Source organism: Akebia trifoliata, chromosome 3, assembly GCF_017979445.1.
Source record: "Akebia trifoliata isolate Shusen 1 chromosome 3, ASM1797944v1, whole genome shotgun sequence".
Lineage (NCBI taxonomy): Eukaryota > Viridiplantae > Streptophyta > Magnoliopsida > Ranunculales > Lardizabalaceae > Akebia > Akebia trifoliata.
In genome coordinates, this window is record NC_141377.1 from 21,031,899 (window position 1) to 21,048,741 (window position 16,843).

A 16,843-nucleotide genomic window follows, 5' to 3' on the forward strand; every position below is an offset into this window, starting at 1 on the left:
CGCTATAGGGACCTGTGCATACGCTGAAAATTCACACTAAATAGTTTCCTGTTTATTCAGGTGCATATAGCAGCGGAAAAATATATCTGCCACTAAAAAAATTAATTTTTTTATATAAAATACTCAGTTTAGTAAGTTCTTTCTATCAATTTTTTTTTTAAATTGAATATAGCAGCAGATTATATTTTCCGCAGCTATAGAATACAAATTTTCTATTTAAAAAACTCGATTTAGTGAGTTTTCTCTATAATTTTTTTTTAATTGAAGATAGCAGCGGATTATATTTTCGCAGCTATAGAGTACAATTTTTTTTTAATTGAATATAGCAGCGGGTTATCTTGTCCGCCGCTATAGACTACAATTTTTTTATATAAAAAAATCGATCTAGTGAGTTCTCTCTATAATTTTTTTTTTAATTGAATATAGCAGCGGATTACTTTGTCCGCCGCTATAGACTACAATTTTTTTATATAAAAAAATTGATTTAATTTTTTTATATAAAAAAATTGATTTAATTTTTTTTTAATTGAATATAGTAGCGGATTATATTTGCCGCCGCTATAAAGTACAATTTTTCTATGATAATTTTTTTTAATTGAATATAGCAGCGGATTATCTTGTCTGTCGCTATAGACTACAATTTTTTTTATATAAAAAAATCGATTTAGTGAGTTCTCTCTATAATTTTTTTTTTAATTGAATATAACAGCGGATTATTTTGTCCGCCGCTATAGACTACAATTTATTTATATAAAAAAATCGATTTAATTTTTTTTTTAATTGAATATAGTAGTGGATTATATTTGCCGCCGCTATAAAGTATAATTTTTCTATGATAATTTTTTTTAATTGAATATAGCAGCGGATTAGATTGTCCGCAGCTATAGAGTATAATTTTTTTAAATAAAAAAATTGATTTGAATTCTCTTTATAAATTTTTTTTAAAATTGAATATTGCAGCAGATTGTATTTTCCAAGGCTATGATTAAAACATTTTTATCTACAGTCATGATTTATAACAGCGGATAAACTTATTCGATGTTATAGGTATATTTTTCTGTTTATCCATTGTCACAGGACACGCTACAGGACCCGCGCATACGCTTCCCACGTAAAAGAAAAAAAAATTACACTAAATAATTTCCCGCCCATTCATGCAAATAGAGTAGCGGAAAAACGTATCCGCCAGTAAAAAAATTCAATTTTTATTTTCCTCAAAAACTCGGACGTCTCTCTTTATCTCTCTGCTCTCTATCTCTCTCACACACTCTTTGCTCTCTCTACTCTATGCTCTCTCCTCTCTCTACGCGAAAAAATCCAAGTTCGATGGCATGGTTTGTGTGTTATAAGCCGTTCGATTTGATGAGATCGATGCTTCGATCTTGTCACAACGCTTCAAAGAAATCTGATTCAAAGGTTGATGAAGAGAAGAATTTGCTCTCTCTCTCTCTCTCTCTCTGGTTTTTTGCTTGGAGCTCTTACAAAGGGTATCATCGCCCCCATAGGGTATGTCTCAGCGATTTCAAGTAGAAACCCTTTGATTTCAAGATTTTCGATCAGAAACTCCACAATTTCTAAGGGTATCTTTCTATTGAAGGGATTTCTGCAATTTCAAAAGGTATTAAGCTCCTCCATAGAAGTAAACCCTAAGGTTTTTTTCCTTTCTCTATCGACTTGCTTATAAAGGGTTTGCTTTCTCTCATTTTTAATTTCATATTTGGGTAAGATTGGGTCTTTTTAGTTTTGGAAGAATCTATTGTTGGTGATTGGGGATAAAGGTATTTCAAGCAAAATTCTCAGATTTTTTTGTCATTGCATGAATCTCTGTTTTTGGTTAAAAAATATTAACTTCTTATATAAATTTGTTTCGAAATGCTTCATTTTCAGTAGAAATTCATCTGTTTCTCAATCAATTTTCTTTGTTTTCCAATTTTTATACGATTAAGTTGAAGAAGTAAGTTTTTCGTCAAAATTGGATTCAGCTTTGTAGTTTTATCATTTTATAAGTGGACTGAATCATTGCTCAAGTTTAAAGATTGTTATATTTGAATCTCTAAGAGGTGAAGATCAAAATTGAATATATTCTGGAATTTTATTTAATCAAATTTGCTATAAAATTTATCGACTAAACTATTTTATAGAGCATGATCTACGCTGCTCAGCTAACCTATATTAGTTCTAGGTAATGTAGCAATAGAACAATATATTTGATCAATGAGAACGACATTGTAAATAGAAAAGAAAAGAGGAAGACATCATAATAACAGGACCAAACTCCAATTACCTTATGGTTCACGAGACTAAACTCCAAGTGAGTACTTGGATGGGTTACTTTGCTTTATAAGTACTATTTTTTATTTTCATATGTGCAATGATGCAAATTCTTGTGTCGGATTCTTATTTTCTGGATTTTTTACTTCCATTTCCTTAATATTGAGTTCCACTGCTTCTTTTTGGTGTGTTAGCAAAAATTTTCCATCAATGTCCAAGTATTTCCAGTCTCTTTATTACATATTAAAAAAATGCAATATTTAATTGAATCCGAACACATGCACGCAAGCCTACCCGCCCGCCCACACACAAGAAAATTGCATAGCTAGTGAAACTACTGTCACGCTCTTGTTATTTGCAAATTTTGTATTTGTCTAAAAATTCTGTAAAAGAGTTAGTTTGATTTAGTTTGTAATATTGTTGGTAGTGCTTGTTGAGTTGTAGTTAGTTGTAACTTAATGCATAGCTATCTGTTGGGACCTATCTAATGGTGGTTTAATCATGCTAATGTGTAGCTACTTCTATGCAGGGTGCAAGTTCTGCAATAGATTTACTATTGACAACTTGAAAATTTAGGTGGATTAACCCAATAATTGTGTTTGTTTTTGGGGTTGACTCCAATGGTTTTCTTTGATTGCATCCTTTTTTCCATCATTAGTAAATTCCCAGCCTCATGGAATCACTGATTAGAAACAATAATATTTATATGTTTTAGTGTGATCCATCTAGGTAACTTATGCTAAAGTAATATCTAGGAATTTGATGCAAGATGAAGTAATAAAACACTATAATTAAAATAAAAAAACTCTACTAACTACCAAACTAATTAGACTTTTTTTTTTATAAGTATACCAAACTAATTAGACTTGACACTAATGCAACCAAGAGTATCCATTCAAAGAGCTAATGGAAACAGTATTGGTTTCATATCTACATATGTAGGTATTTTTTATCATCCTACTCTTGTCGTATACTCTTATATTTATTGAGCATCCTACTCTTATGGGATACTCTTTTACATTTGTTTTGTCAGCAAATTTAAGGCCTTATACCTAAGGGCACATTTGAAATTAAGTAGAAAATCTTTTTTTAACTTTTTTTTTGTTTTTTGTTTTACTTTAAACAAGTTGTCTAGTTTCTATGTGAATCTGGAATTCACGTTCTCAAATATACATGATGTGTCAAGCATTAACTATTGCCTAGATAGTTCAAGAGAAGGAGGTAACACTTTTGGGCACCATATTCGTCAAAATCAAGAAAACATCCATTAGACTGTAGGGCTGGATAAGTGGTGTGCAGGGTATGAAATATAATTATAGTCCACCCTCATAAGATATGAGACTCTTCAGTGTTGAGCTGAATTGTAAAAAAACCATGAAATCTCATAATTATAGGCTTTGCACTTTGGCCTTGTAGGTTTTCTTTCCCCCTTTTTATTTTTCCTGATTTTCCTGGGTATTGTGGAAGCATGGCTAGGGCACATCATTAGCATGACATTTCATTTGTACTTGGTTACTGAAATGTAATGAAACCTATTTTGAAGTGTTTAGTTAACATAGATTCTAGAAGTGTCAAGTGGAAAGAGGGTACAAGCATGATTTTGAAGCTGATATGATCTTTAGGGAGATGTCAGTTGCAGGCTTAATGCCTGAAAAGTATACATATAATTTCCAGATTTGGGTTTTGCTAGCAGGGTGATTTGGTGGAGGCGTTTAAGCTTAAGAACATAATGGTTTGTAAGGGCACAGAATCTAACTTGTTCACTTATGGTTTGCTTATTTGGGGTTTAGTTAATAAAGGACTCATGATTGAGGCAAAACAGGTTTTTCAGGAGATGTTGAAAAAGGGGATCGCTCCTGATGCTGTAGTTTATGATGTTCTGGTTAGAGGTTATCTCAAGCAAAATGATGCAGTTGAGATTTCAATTTTGCATGATGAGATGAGAAAGAGAGGCATTCTTATAAGAAGAAGTCCAGTACATGGACGTGTGTGATTCATGACACCAAAATACTACAGTTTTTCTTGAATCACACTTTAATCTAGTCCTTCGTGTCAAAGGATGTTGAGTTTGTGTTGAATTACTCAAAATTACTTAATTTTACAATTTAGTTCATTTGCGAGCAATAATTCTATCATAGTTTCAACCAATCTGACGAGCTGATGTTTGTTCTTGCATGTACATGTCATTGTGGTACAAAACAGAGATGATGCTTATTTCTCTCATTCTACTTCTTACCTTTTGCAGTCCGACTATCTGATGTATTGTTTCTTTGGTTATTGCAGCCTTTGCAAGTCCAGACAATTGTATTAAATTAAACCATACCAATCTAATGCCCGATGTTGCGTTGGAAGTCAACGTTTATGATGGCAAAGTAATTGGAAATGTTGTTGATCATGTAAACCTTTATTGACATTGTTCTATTTATATGACTTCAGTTTTATTTTCTGCAATTATGTTGTATGTTTTGCAGTCTTGCTTAAGATGTCCATTTTATAAATTACATTTGTCTGTATAGATGTAAAGCATCAATTTACATCTTTAAATGTTATTAGATTATTTAAACTTACAATCAATAACTTCCTTATATGTTCCTCTACTTTTATATCGTCAATTAGTATTCTTTTGGTTCTGTATAACTTCTTTCTTGGATTTATAATGCAAACTAGAAAATTGTTCAATGGCTTAAAAGATTCATTTTATTTTTCTTACTTTCTGATTGTGGATTTTATATCAATCCCCCTCCAACATTTTCAGAAACAATCCATCCGCTCTTTCTAACATTCCACGTTTAAGAATTTTTTTTTTTTTTTGCATTATGACGTAGTGTGATATCTGATTTCCATCATTCAATTTACTTTATGTTATTAATTTTGTTTCAATTCCTTGTTCTATTAATTGAGCAGGGAGTTCACGATATTTTCCAAGGCTCTTCGGATCAATTATGGCCCTAGAATGAACCAAGAATAGACAAGATCCTAGCTCTCATTAGTAAGTTTTCTTCTTGTACAAAACTTGCTCATGACATTTGATTAAAGAATCATCTAGGCATTTCAATTGACCCACCCCGAAACATTGACTAGATTTCCATCATGTACTTAGCATTTATTTACAACATCTTCTAGATATTTTCGGATATATATATATATTATAATGTCAAATTATCTCTTTTGGATATCCTTTATTACCAAGAGTAGTGAAAGAGGATGGAGGTTATATATATAAAAGAATGATAAAGACAAATAGAAAGGAAAATCTTTCAATCCCCATATGTCCGGTCCAAAACTTTTTACACCATTTCCTTGACCCTAGTTACCACCAAATTTTCCTAGGGATTACTTTCTGAGAAGATTCTATTGGAAGATTTGGTTAGTTTTGTTGATTCTATTTCCTGGAGTCTGAAGGTGGCCTTTTTTTGGTGACTTGCACTTGTGGTAAACAAGAGGATGATTTTGGTAAGGTTGTATACATGATAATAATGTTATTTTGTGAATGCACGTGCACTTTTTCTTTTATGTTTTTTCTTGCTAAATGTTATCAAAGATTTACTACGTGCCTACTTTAGTACTTGGTGAGCTGAGCAAAATGATGAGGAAACAATTAATATAAAACCACTATTACAAATTGCTCTTTGATATTTGGATTCTGCCGTAGTTACAAAAAAACTTGTCTAAACGTTAATGTTAATCAAAATCAGGGTAGTCAAGGATCTTCGTTGAACAATAAAGAGAACATTAGGTTAGGTTTTGGATCTGAGAGAGATTGTTTTTTTCTTAATCTTGGGCAAAGGTTTAAAATATCTTATCGATTGAATGCTTCGGTTAATGAAAAATCCAATACGGTATTGGTTGATACATTTGATACAAACAGATACATTCAATGTTTTGTATTCATCTTGGCCGATACCTATTCATATCAACTGATACAGTCCAATATTTAAAACCATGATCTTGAGCAACGGTAAAACTGTTATTTATCAGCCAATTCTCCACACACACACACACACACACACACACGAATGGACAAAATGTATTGATGTAGTGTTGGTTTGTCTCACGTAGTATGAAGCTTTTTGTTGCTCAGTCGTACAGTAAAAACATGTGCCTTTATGCCGAAAGGATTGGAGCTATCAATGTTGTATGCTCCTTTTCAGATGTAGCAACAAGGCAAGTACCTAAACCCAATGCAATCTTGGTTAGAGATTATTGTTTTGACAGGTACATCTTAGTATAAACATACTTTTTTGTATACTTTTATTTGATTGTCTTTATCTAGTTGTGTAAAAATCGTACAATAGTGTCCAAGGGTGGTTTTTTGAGTTACTTCGTCTCTAGCAACTTGTGCCATGCCCAACACCAATACACGTACCTGTGTTCAAGTTGGTGTATCATTTCTAACTTTTTCAATGTACTACTCAGCTAGCCATGCGTGCAAAAAGGGAACCATATTATTACAACTTACGTAGTTAGTTGTTTTTGTGAGTTGGAGACGATCACATTGCTCATAGAAGTTTTTCTTTAAGAGGATTTGATTTAAATTTTAAAATGAGTTTATTGGTTTGCTTGAAATTGGGGTTCTTTCCTACTACTCCAATCCTCTCAAGCAATATTGAAATTAGTACTTATTTATATGGCTTTTTGTGCCTATGATCTTTAGTTGGCATCATATATATTTCTATCAAACTGAATTCATGGAAAATTTAGTCGGTTCTTTTTTGACTTTAGAGGCTTTTTTCTACTTCCGTGTTTTGTGGTTCTTTCTAGTTCAATTGGACAATCTAATGATGTTTAAATCTCTATGCGTGTATGGGAATTGCATCTTTGGCAGTATTCAGTGGATTCTTATAGAAGAGGGTGAGTTCACCAATAAAACCAACTACATTTTTCTTTATGCAACCCACATATGTTGTCTATCATCTACTTTTATATAAGACTCTGCTTTAGCTTCAAACACTTGGGTTACTTTAAACTATTGTGGAATGAAGGGCCTTATGGTATCTGGGTGTATTGTTGATGACATTTTCAATGGTCAATAGAACTAGACTTCCATCACATAGGTTGGTTTCTTATATTCAAGAGTGAAAACTGCTCAAAGAGGGGGAACAAAAACATGAGTCTTTTCCATCGCATTACCAATGGTAGGAAGCATGCGAACCATACTTCCAAGATTGTTTTGAATGGGCTTTTCATGGAAGATAATTAGTATTTGAGCAAAATAATGGTTGGTTTTCATAAGAATTACACATTACTCTCAGACCTACTCTTGATGGCATTGTTAATTTGCCATTAGTGGTGTGCTATAAGGTAAAATGAAGGAGGTCTTGGACTTGATGATTTCCCCATTTGAAGGAGCCTTTGGGGAAGGGTGACAGATTCTTGATGGGTGTATGATAATAATGGGTGTAATGATTTCATAACTAGCCAAGGGTATTAGTGATGTGCTATCGAGTATAATGGATGAGGCCCAGGACTCCTTGATTTCCCCATTCGAAGGGGCCTTTGGGAAGCGGTGACAGATTCTTGGTGGCTTTCAAATAAGAAATGAGTATATTGATTTCATAACTCACCAAGGGGAGCCAATGATTCTATGTAAAAAAAACATGGAAAAGGCTTATGATGTCAATAGTCCTTCCTAGCTTATATGATAGGTAGACTGGATGTTGATGTTAAGTGGAGCAAATGGATTGAGGTTTGCATTCATTTTGATTTTGGAATGGGTCCTTGACTGGTTGCTTCATTAGGTATACGAGCTCACCATTTTCTCAGCACTCCTTGAGTTTGTAATGAAGTTGGTTGGATACCCATTCTTGATTTGTAATCATTGACATTGTTCCTTGGAAATTTGGATGCATAAAAATCTGTTTGGCCTCCACAGTTTAAAGGTTATCCCTTTGGTTTGAGATAATAAGATAATTCATAATTTAAATATACATTTGCTTGTTCTTTCCTGTCCTTTAAAGTAGAGCAGAAAGTTATATTTCTTTGTCTCCCTGATTCCCCCCCCCCCCCCCTCTATTTTGTCAATGAGTCTGAGTGGTGTATTTTAAACAGAAGTGCATTAGTTTATCTGTTCTTGTCAAATAAATTGAACTTCAAGTTAGCACACATAATTAATTCATGACATTGAAGGAGTATCTACTTATTTGTTTTGTATGTGATACTCTATTTATCTATATAATTTTGGTTGTTTTAACTGTTTTTAATGGTTTATCTAACTGCTCTCAGTGTGGACATTGATGGCTCCTTTGGGGATTCATATGGCATCAAAGAAATAGGCTCTCGAAAATGGTACATAGCTTCTTTTTCTTTGGCTGCTTAGTTAAAAAAGGAACACAATTCTAGGATTGCTGGCTCTAGTTGCTTCATGCTTTATATGCAAATACAAATTGCAATTTTTGGGATTTTAGAATCTTTACCTTCATGATTTATGTGGAATGTCTGTCATAGGGTGAGTTCTGAAACATGTATCTAGCTCCAAAGCATGCAGAGATAAAATGCGAAGGGATAGGCTTAATGAAAGGCATGCTCACTCTAGCTTTTTCATTGTCTTTACTCATCTACTCTGTCTCCCTATCTCTGTCTCATATATTCTTTGGCATTATCACAAGGTTTATTGACTTGGCTTCCATCCTTGAGCCTGGAAGGCCACCCAAAACAGACAAGGCTGCTATACTGACTGATGTTGTTCGCATGGTTACCCAGTTATGGAGTGAAGCCCTGAAGCTAAAGGAATCAAACGAGGATCTCCAGGAGAAGATTAAAGAATTGAAGGTGGGGCCCATGTTTCGCTTAGTTATTCTGTACCTCTCTTCCGTTGTTTCTTTTACTCTGTATTTGTTAAACTTGATAAATATACCATTTTGACTTGCCCGAGTCAATTCGGTAAACAATCATGTGATCATAGATTTTCCCATGACTTGGTTGTGACTTGTCTTCGACCCTATTTTCACCTGACTCGGCCTTAACATGCCATGATTTAGCCTGACCCAGGCATGAATCCGTCCTAACACTGTAATGACTTGGCCTTCATCTTGTTTTTGATTCATGTTGACTTTGATTCGGATCGTCCTGTTTGTCCTTGTTCTTTTTATATTAACATTGGACGATCTGGATTGTCACCGAGGTTTAGAAACATGTATTAGATGAGACTAATATATTGGTATGAGTTTGCTGGTTTTTTAAATAAAGATCATCTTTATATGTACGGGTATTAAAAATATCTCGTTCCAATTTTCATGTTTCTCCAAGAAAATTGGATTGCTTGTTATTATTATTTCTTGATGGGTATCATCTATAAATTTTTTCCGTTGTTAAAAACATACGCTCCCTTTGTGTAGGCCGAGAAAAATGAGCTTCGTGATGAGAAGCAAAGGCTGAAGGCAGATAAAGAGAAGCTGGAACAGCAAGTAAAAGCAATAAGCGCCCAACCTAGCTTCCTGCCTCACCCTTTAGCAATCCCAACAGCTTTTGCTAGCATAAACCAAGTAGTTGGAAACAAGATGATGCCTTTCAATGTTTACCGCAAACCAACCTATGGTTTACATGCCTCCTACCATAGGTTGGTTTCTTATATTCAATGATGTTTGGATTATCAGTTATTCAATTTCATCAGTGGCAGGTGAAATTATAATATTCATAGTACAGTTCTAATATTTATAGATCAAATGTGCTTTTATTTCTCATTTTTGTCGATGTATATATTTTTTATAAATATTAATTATCCCTCTATAATATTGCTTAGTTTGACATGCCGGGTTCTTATTCATCACCTTTATCACTCATTTGAAGTTTCATCGTTTTATGCTTGTTCAATTTCTTTTACTTGATGTGTCATTTCCTTTATATTGGAATGATGACTCAAATTTTATTTTTTCATTATTATTGCTATAATATTTTCATAAAGGTTATGAATTCTTAGTGTTGTAGCTTCTATTATAGATTTGTTTATAGTCAAGCAGTGTCAAATCATTTTCTCATAAACCACTTCCAGATTGCTACTCTAGCTTAGGCGAATTGAATTGAATTTTTAGTAGATTTTGGTGGCAGTGGCAGGTTATGTGGTGTTGCTTATTGTATATTTATTTTTAATGTATGTAGGTTGGATGACATGGGTTAAATGTCATATATATATATATTGAAAAAAAAAAAAAGTAACCTATTGCAGCGGATATTAATATCCACCGCTATATGGGTTATTTTTTTTTTTTTTAAATGATCTATTGCAGCGGATAGAACTATCTGCCGCAATAATTGTTATATTTTATTTTTTTTAAATTGACCTATTGCAGCGGATATTAACATCCGCCGCTATATGGGTTATTTTTTATTTTTTTTAAAGTGATCTATTGCAGCGGATAGAAATATCCGCCGTTATAATTGTTATATTTTATTTTTTTTAAATTGACCTATTGCAGTGGATATTAATATCCGCTACTATATGTATTATATTCTATTCGTGAAAAAATTAGTTTATTGCAGCGGATATTAATATCCGCCGTTGAATGTATAACCTGCAACAGCGGAACAAATTATCCGCTACTATAGTTAGCGACGGAGGAATCAACGACGGATCTTTGGTTCCGCTGCTCATCGCCGCAATAGCTTTTACCAGCGGAAAAATTACTTTGTAGCGGCGGAAAAATCTGCCGCTATAGATCAAAAATGTTGTAGTGACATTTTGAGCATCTTCATAACTTTAGCAGTTCTTAAAGTCATACAAGGTATTGTTGTTAGTATTTTCATTGGTTACTTATGTTTTTTAATGGCCATATGCTTTTTTATTTAGGTTGTGATTTTTACATGAAAACACTAAATTTTATTGTGATATTTTCATTGATTAGAACAAATCAATAAGTTTTTAGTTCCAAAGGTATCTAGGATCATGGTTGAAAGTTTAGTAGTGTCTTGTAAACTCTTGGCTTATTTAGAGGCAAAGGGGAGGGTAACGCAAGGTAACTTCGTGTGGCGGTTAGCATTCAGGTATGGGTTCAAGTGTAACAGTGCAGTGCAGTTTGGGTAGCCCTTCATCGGGTCAAGAAGTCCAGTAAAAACCAGTGGCTTGATTACCTTGATCAGTACCTCGTGGCTTATCAACAACCATGATATAATCTGAAACATATTGATTAGTAAGGTCTCTTATAATTATTGAAATGTGCTACTGTTTTTATTAAATATTGTCTCTAGAAGATTGTGAGTATTTTGAAAGCTAACAAGTTGAAGATCAATAAGCTAAAGTGGTTATGTTCACTTATAAACAAAGTACGTAGGTGGTCCAACTGCACCAAACTATTAAGTGGATCTCACAAGTGTGATCAAATATTATTTGGATTCCATATATAAGTTATGGGGCCCAACTATAATGAAAGGTTTGGTTTTTACTTTGTTCTCAGTTTCTCTCCCTGACAAGTTTAATTGTAACAGTCCCTATGAATTTTTCAAACCATTGAAAATTAGATTTCAAGGAATACAATGGTTTTAGGGAGCACAATTTCAGAGATCTCTCTAAGATTGCTATGATGAGTGGAGAAAAGTTTGAGGCTAGAGAAGCTAACCTAAGGAGAAAGCATGAAATGGAGCAATGTGGCGAAAGGTACATTCTGATGCTTAATTAATTTCTTTCTGTTTAGCGGTTAATTGTTTATGCCCTTGCATAAAAGGACGTTGTGAACTATTTCCATTTGAGAGTTATTTGTGGAAAAAACTATAAGCTCTATGCCTCCTTATAATACTTTTTTTTGAAAGGTACCTCCTTATAATACTATAGGAGTAATTCCTTGTTTAAATCCTCTAAACTATATTACCTGCTTTGCTTGGATCATTTAATTGTGAAACTACACCTTGAATGTCCTACAAATATGAAACATTGCAAAGCAATCCTGAGGTTGTGGGTTGAAGTCTAGTTTACCCAAAAAAATAATCTATGATCTTCAAAAACACAAACATGAATGATGAATATTTTTCCTTCTTTTATATTGACATGTTTTCTATTTAGTTATGTGGAATGCTTTCAACTAAAACACTACTTGTTTTGGGGTTGGTTTGATGATTAAAATATTGTATTTTCTTTGATGTGTTGTTCTCAACAAGTTTGCGTAGATGTTGTAAGAGTTGCAGACTCAGATGGACTAATTACCTTAGGCAAGGGATCAAACGTGATAATTTTATTGATTATGAAGTGAAATAATAATGCACCTTCAAGCTCTCTTGGGCAATAGGTATACCTTCAACCTATCTCTCTCTCTTCTTAGGAGAAGTGCAATATTTGTGAATTCAGTTTGGATCTATTTCTTGGTTTAAAATATAAATAAGAATATATTTTTTAGTGCTATTTTGTATTATTCATATATAGAGAGTGGTTGAGTAACTTGTTTTGTAATTTGAGAGATTTGGTTTCTTATATTCCAGGCCTAGGAGAAGTGCTATATCTGTGGTTTTGGGTTGGAATTTTTTTTTTTTTTTTGGGTATTATTTTGTATTACATATAGAGAGTGGATGAGTGATTTGTTTTGTAATCAGTGGAAGATTATAGAGGAATCCTCTCTCTCTTTACTTTAGCTTTTTTTCCTTTCTCTATATTGTTTTGCTTAGTTAGATCCCCCACTCTCTCATTTTGAACTATTTCTTAGCATCTAGGTATGATTTTCTTTATTTGTTCGTATTTGTGTGGATTTTGGTCAGTTTAATTTCTGGCTGCTCTGTTTTCTTATTTGGTTTTTTGTCAACTAATTCTAAAAGTAATTAGTAGTTAGAAAACAGTGTAATAAATCATTGACGTATAAAATAAAGATGTTGACTTGGGTTTGGGAACATATACATGTTCTGTTTGGGCTATTTATGTCGGGATGAAACTCTGATTTTTAGCTTCCTTGTATTTGAGTTTTAGTTTATCTACATAACAATTTCTTTGTCAATCCATTTATTTGGAACTATAAACTTTTCTTATTCTCACAGGTGAGTCCAAAGAGGTGGTATTTCAGGCTATGCGTGCTGTTTATAGGTATGTCCATTAATTGTACTCTTCCTCTATTGCAATCATTTCTCGATTGGGGAAATTTCCCCTTTTAAAACATCTCTATGTATTCCAAGCATACAAAATCAGGAACCTAAACAATGATTTTCATGGCATAATCGATGTTTGGGACATCGGCTTTGGAGGAACTAAGCTTACTCCAAATGAAAGCGTGAGAGGAATGGTCATGCAATGATGAAGTGGCTGTGATGCCCTGCCTCCGAAGTTTGATTGACTTTTCTAAAGCATACATATGTAAAACTAAATTTTATGTATAACTATTGATATAAGTAGGTATATTTTTATGAAATATTGCATGTACAATATAATTGTGATTTTTAATTTTTGTCTAGTTGTATATACCAACCTTTTTTTATTGAAAATTAATAGGCCTAAATCATTGTAAATTATTTTTTAATAAAATTATTAAAAAATATATATTATTAACGGCGATTAAAATAGGTTCCCCTAATATATATTGTTATTTTTAAATATATTATTAATACTATTACCAATTACCAATGGATACAATAAGCGCCTCTAATACATTATTTAATGTTGGTATACAATAAATGTCGTTAATATGATCCATGACCGACGGTTAAAATAAACGCCTCATTGTTAGTTGTTTATAACCACCAGTAATAAACAAGTACATGTGGACAAAGAGTATTGTCAGTATTTTATAACTATCGGAAATTGGTCCTCAAACCGCCTTCAAAAGTCTATTATTATTGGTTGTTTTATAATCGTCATTGCAACCGCTACTATAATGTTCCTCAATGCTATAATTGCTAGCCAAACCCAAACCGCCGTTGATCTGTAATGCTGACGCTTCTTTCACATATAGCGGAGGTTTGGAAACGCCAGTGAAGATTGTTTTATTTTGTAGTGAAGTAGCCTGGAAGCCCTCCATTGAGGGCTTTACAGGGACATGAGTTTTTGCCTTTTTTGGAAAAATGACCAAAACGGTATAGTTTTGGAAAATATTTACCAAAACGGTACACTGTAGCAATTAATTCCGAAAACGGTAAATTTACCGTTTTCGGAATTAATTTATTTTACCAAAACGGTAAAAATAGTAATCCATTACTTTTTTATTTCGAAAATGCCATTTTGTTAATATTTATTGAAAATACCATTTTGTCCTCGTCTCTTTTGATAAAAATTTCTGAAATTACAGTTGAAAGGGTTTCCTTGTTCTGCAAGTCCAAGACGAAGAGTGCCACCTCCATCTCTCTCTCTCTCTCTCTCTCCATTGGGGAGATCTTGAAAACATTGTAAGTTACCCTCTCTTTCTCTCTCTCTCTCTCTCTCTCCGTTGTGAGAACGTGAGAAACTTGCAACTTTCTCCGTATTTATCTTTCTTTGTTGTGGAGATTCTCCGTTGGGGAGATGTAGAAAATATTGCAAGTTTCCCTCTCCCTCTTTCTATCTCTTTCCATTGTAGAGAACGTGAGAAACTTGCAAGTTTCTCCAGATTTGTCTTTCTTTGTTGTGGAGATTGTTAAAATAATTTCGATTCAAGTCTCTTTCTATCTCTCTCCGTTGTGGAGATTTTGAGAAATTTGAATCGAAAGTGTTTGTGTTTGTGTTTTGGAGTATTCGAACCCTAAACTTTCCATAATATTTTGTCCAAATTCTTTTTTGACTTTTTATTAAATATTGTCATTATTTGCTTGTTGTTAAATCTCTTTCAACAGGAACCTTGGAAAAATTGAATACTTCAAGGTGACAATTTTATTTGATTTTAATTTATAATTTTTTTGTTTCTACCAATGGAATGCAAATTATTCATAGTGAAAGTTTATTATTGATGAATTTAATTACGTTTAGGGGAAAAAAGATGTAGTCCTCATATCATTAAACCATGATATTTTCAGGATAATGAAAGGACTGTAACAAGGTGTTTTTTGACATAAGATCAAAACTATTTTAGTCAATGTCAAAAGGTGCTTTTTGACATAAGATCAGAACTATTTTAGTCAATGTCAAAAGGCACATTTTGACATTAGATCAGAACTATTTGACTCAATGTCAGAAAGTTCCTTTTGACATTAGATCAAAACTATTTTAGTAAAAGTCAGAAGGAGATCAGAATTATTATAGTCAATGTCAAAAAGCTCCTTTTGACATTAGATCAGAACTATTTTACTCAATGTCAGAAGGATCCTTCTGACATTAGATCAGAACTATTTTAACCAATGTCAGGAGAAGCCTTTTGACATTAGATCAGAACTATTTTAGTCAATGTCAGAAGGATCCTTCTGACATTAGATCATAACTATTTTAGTCAAATGTAAATTGTACATAGAGAATCATTTTGATATAATTTATTTTTGTTATGAATTTAATGTCAAATGTTTTTTTTATCTCACGTCAGAAGGTTTCTTCCGACATTATATACAATACATTCTGATATAATGTCAAAAGTATCATTTTGATATTATATTGTATTGCTTATGAAATTAATTAATTATTTTGAATGGGTCTACGTTAGGTCAATCGTATTGGAAATAGTCTTTCATCTACGTTGACATGGTATGTTATCCTCTTTTTATGACATTAAGTATCATATTTTTTTACATTTTGAAAAATACGATGACATAGCAATATATATTTTGCAGGCACGTGTTGTTTGTAACGCGGAAAGATTTTCACAATTCTTCTCAAATTTAACATTTGAGCAGAAGACATGTTTAAATTCTACTTGTTTTGCTCCACTACTATCTATGCCACACGTCCCAATGTGTAGCAATTTGATTTTTCTTTTCATAGAGAAATTTAATCCTAAAAATGGTTATTTTTCATTTAGAATTAAAGATATTTCTATTTCAGAAGGTGAGGTTGCATTGATATTAGCTTTGGGAGGTTTGTATAGTAGTGATGGAATCGGTTCTCTCTCAAAGAAAGACGAGCTTTGTGTACAATTATTTTGGAATAAGTACTTTGACGTGTCAACAGAGATAACCTTAGATTCTTTTGAGACTATACTTAATACAGTCTTAAAAAATGAAAATATTATTGAATTTAAAAGAATATTTTTATTATACATAGTTATTACATTTTTACTTCCTAAGAACAGACTGAAGATAAATAAAGAACTTTTAAGTATGATATGGTGCGATGAGATCTTCAATAGAATCCCATGGGGCAGATTAGTACACAACCACCTTTTAAAGTCTTTACGCATCTGTGCGACGAAGTTTAAGGAAACTGGTAAACATGTACATTTCTATGGTTGTGCATTGGTGCTTCAGGTAGGTAAAGAAAAATTTGAGTTATTAATTTAATCTTACTTCGAAGTACTATTTTATAAACTATTGATGTTTATTTAAGCACTCGTCCTGTATTCTTATGCACTTGTAGGTATGGGCATTCGAACATATACCTGTAATAGCCCCCCGCATATTTGCCAATCATTTTCCAAGGTACCTGAAGTATCCTTATTATTTAAATGAGGAACGACAATTTTACGTCGATAAGTTTGTCAATTGCACGGTATGAATTATTGAACTACGATTTCAATCGTATATATATATATATACCTCCATCTAATACAAATTT

At 32.8% G+C, this 16,843-nt stretch overlaps 1 protein-coding gene across 23 annotated transcripts in view; it reads left to right on the forward strand.

Moving 5' to 3' along the window:
• The first annotated feature begins 1,142 nt into the window (after positions 1 to 1,142).
• The window catches only part of LOC147406134 (transcription factor ILR3-like), a 30,974-nt gene continuing 15,273 nt past the window's right edge, over positions 1,143 to 16,843 (forward strand). The window contains exons 1-15 of one of the 23 annotated variants that reach the window (XR_015176317.1): positions 1,143 to 1,618; positions 4,555 to 4,667; positions 5,176 to 5,260; positions 6,423 to 7,122; positions 8,494 to 8,556; positions 8,716 to 8,788; positions 8,877 to 9,039; positions 9,606 to 9,826; positions 11,747 to 11,857; positions 12,355 to 12,482; positions 13,219 to 13,264; positions 14,460 to 14,556; positions 14,980 to 15,007; positions 15,777 to 15,817; positions 15,904 to 16,777. Coding sequence is in view for 3 of the 23 variants with exons in the window: in XM_086434041.1 (XP_086290167.1) it covers positions 8,763 to 8,788; positions 8,877 to 9,039; positions 9,606 to 9,826; positions 11,747 to 11,857; positions 12,355 to 12,451 (618 nt within the window). In the remaining 20 variants the exon portion in view is untranslated. Of the gene's footprint in view, positions 1,619 to 4,554; positions 4,668 to 5,175; positions 5,261 to 6,357; positions 7,123 to 8,493; positions 8,557 to 8,715; positions 9,040 to 9,605; positions 9,827 to 9,858; positions 11,858 to 12,354; positions 12,483 to 13,218; positions 13,619 to 14,459; positions 14,557 to 14,979; positions 15,008 to 15,776; positions 15,818 to 15,903; positions 16,778 to 16,843 lie in introns of those variants that run through there. The other 22 variants (XR_015176319.1, XR_015176310.1, XR_015176318.1 and 19 more) reach the window with 22 other exon arrangements.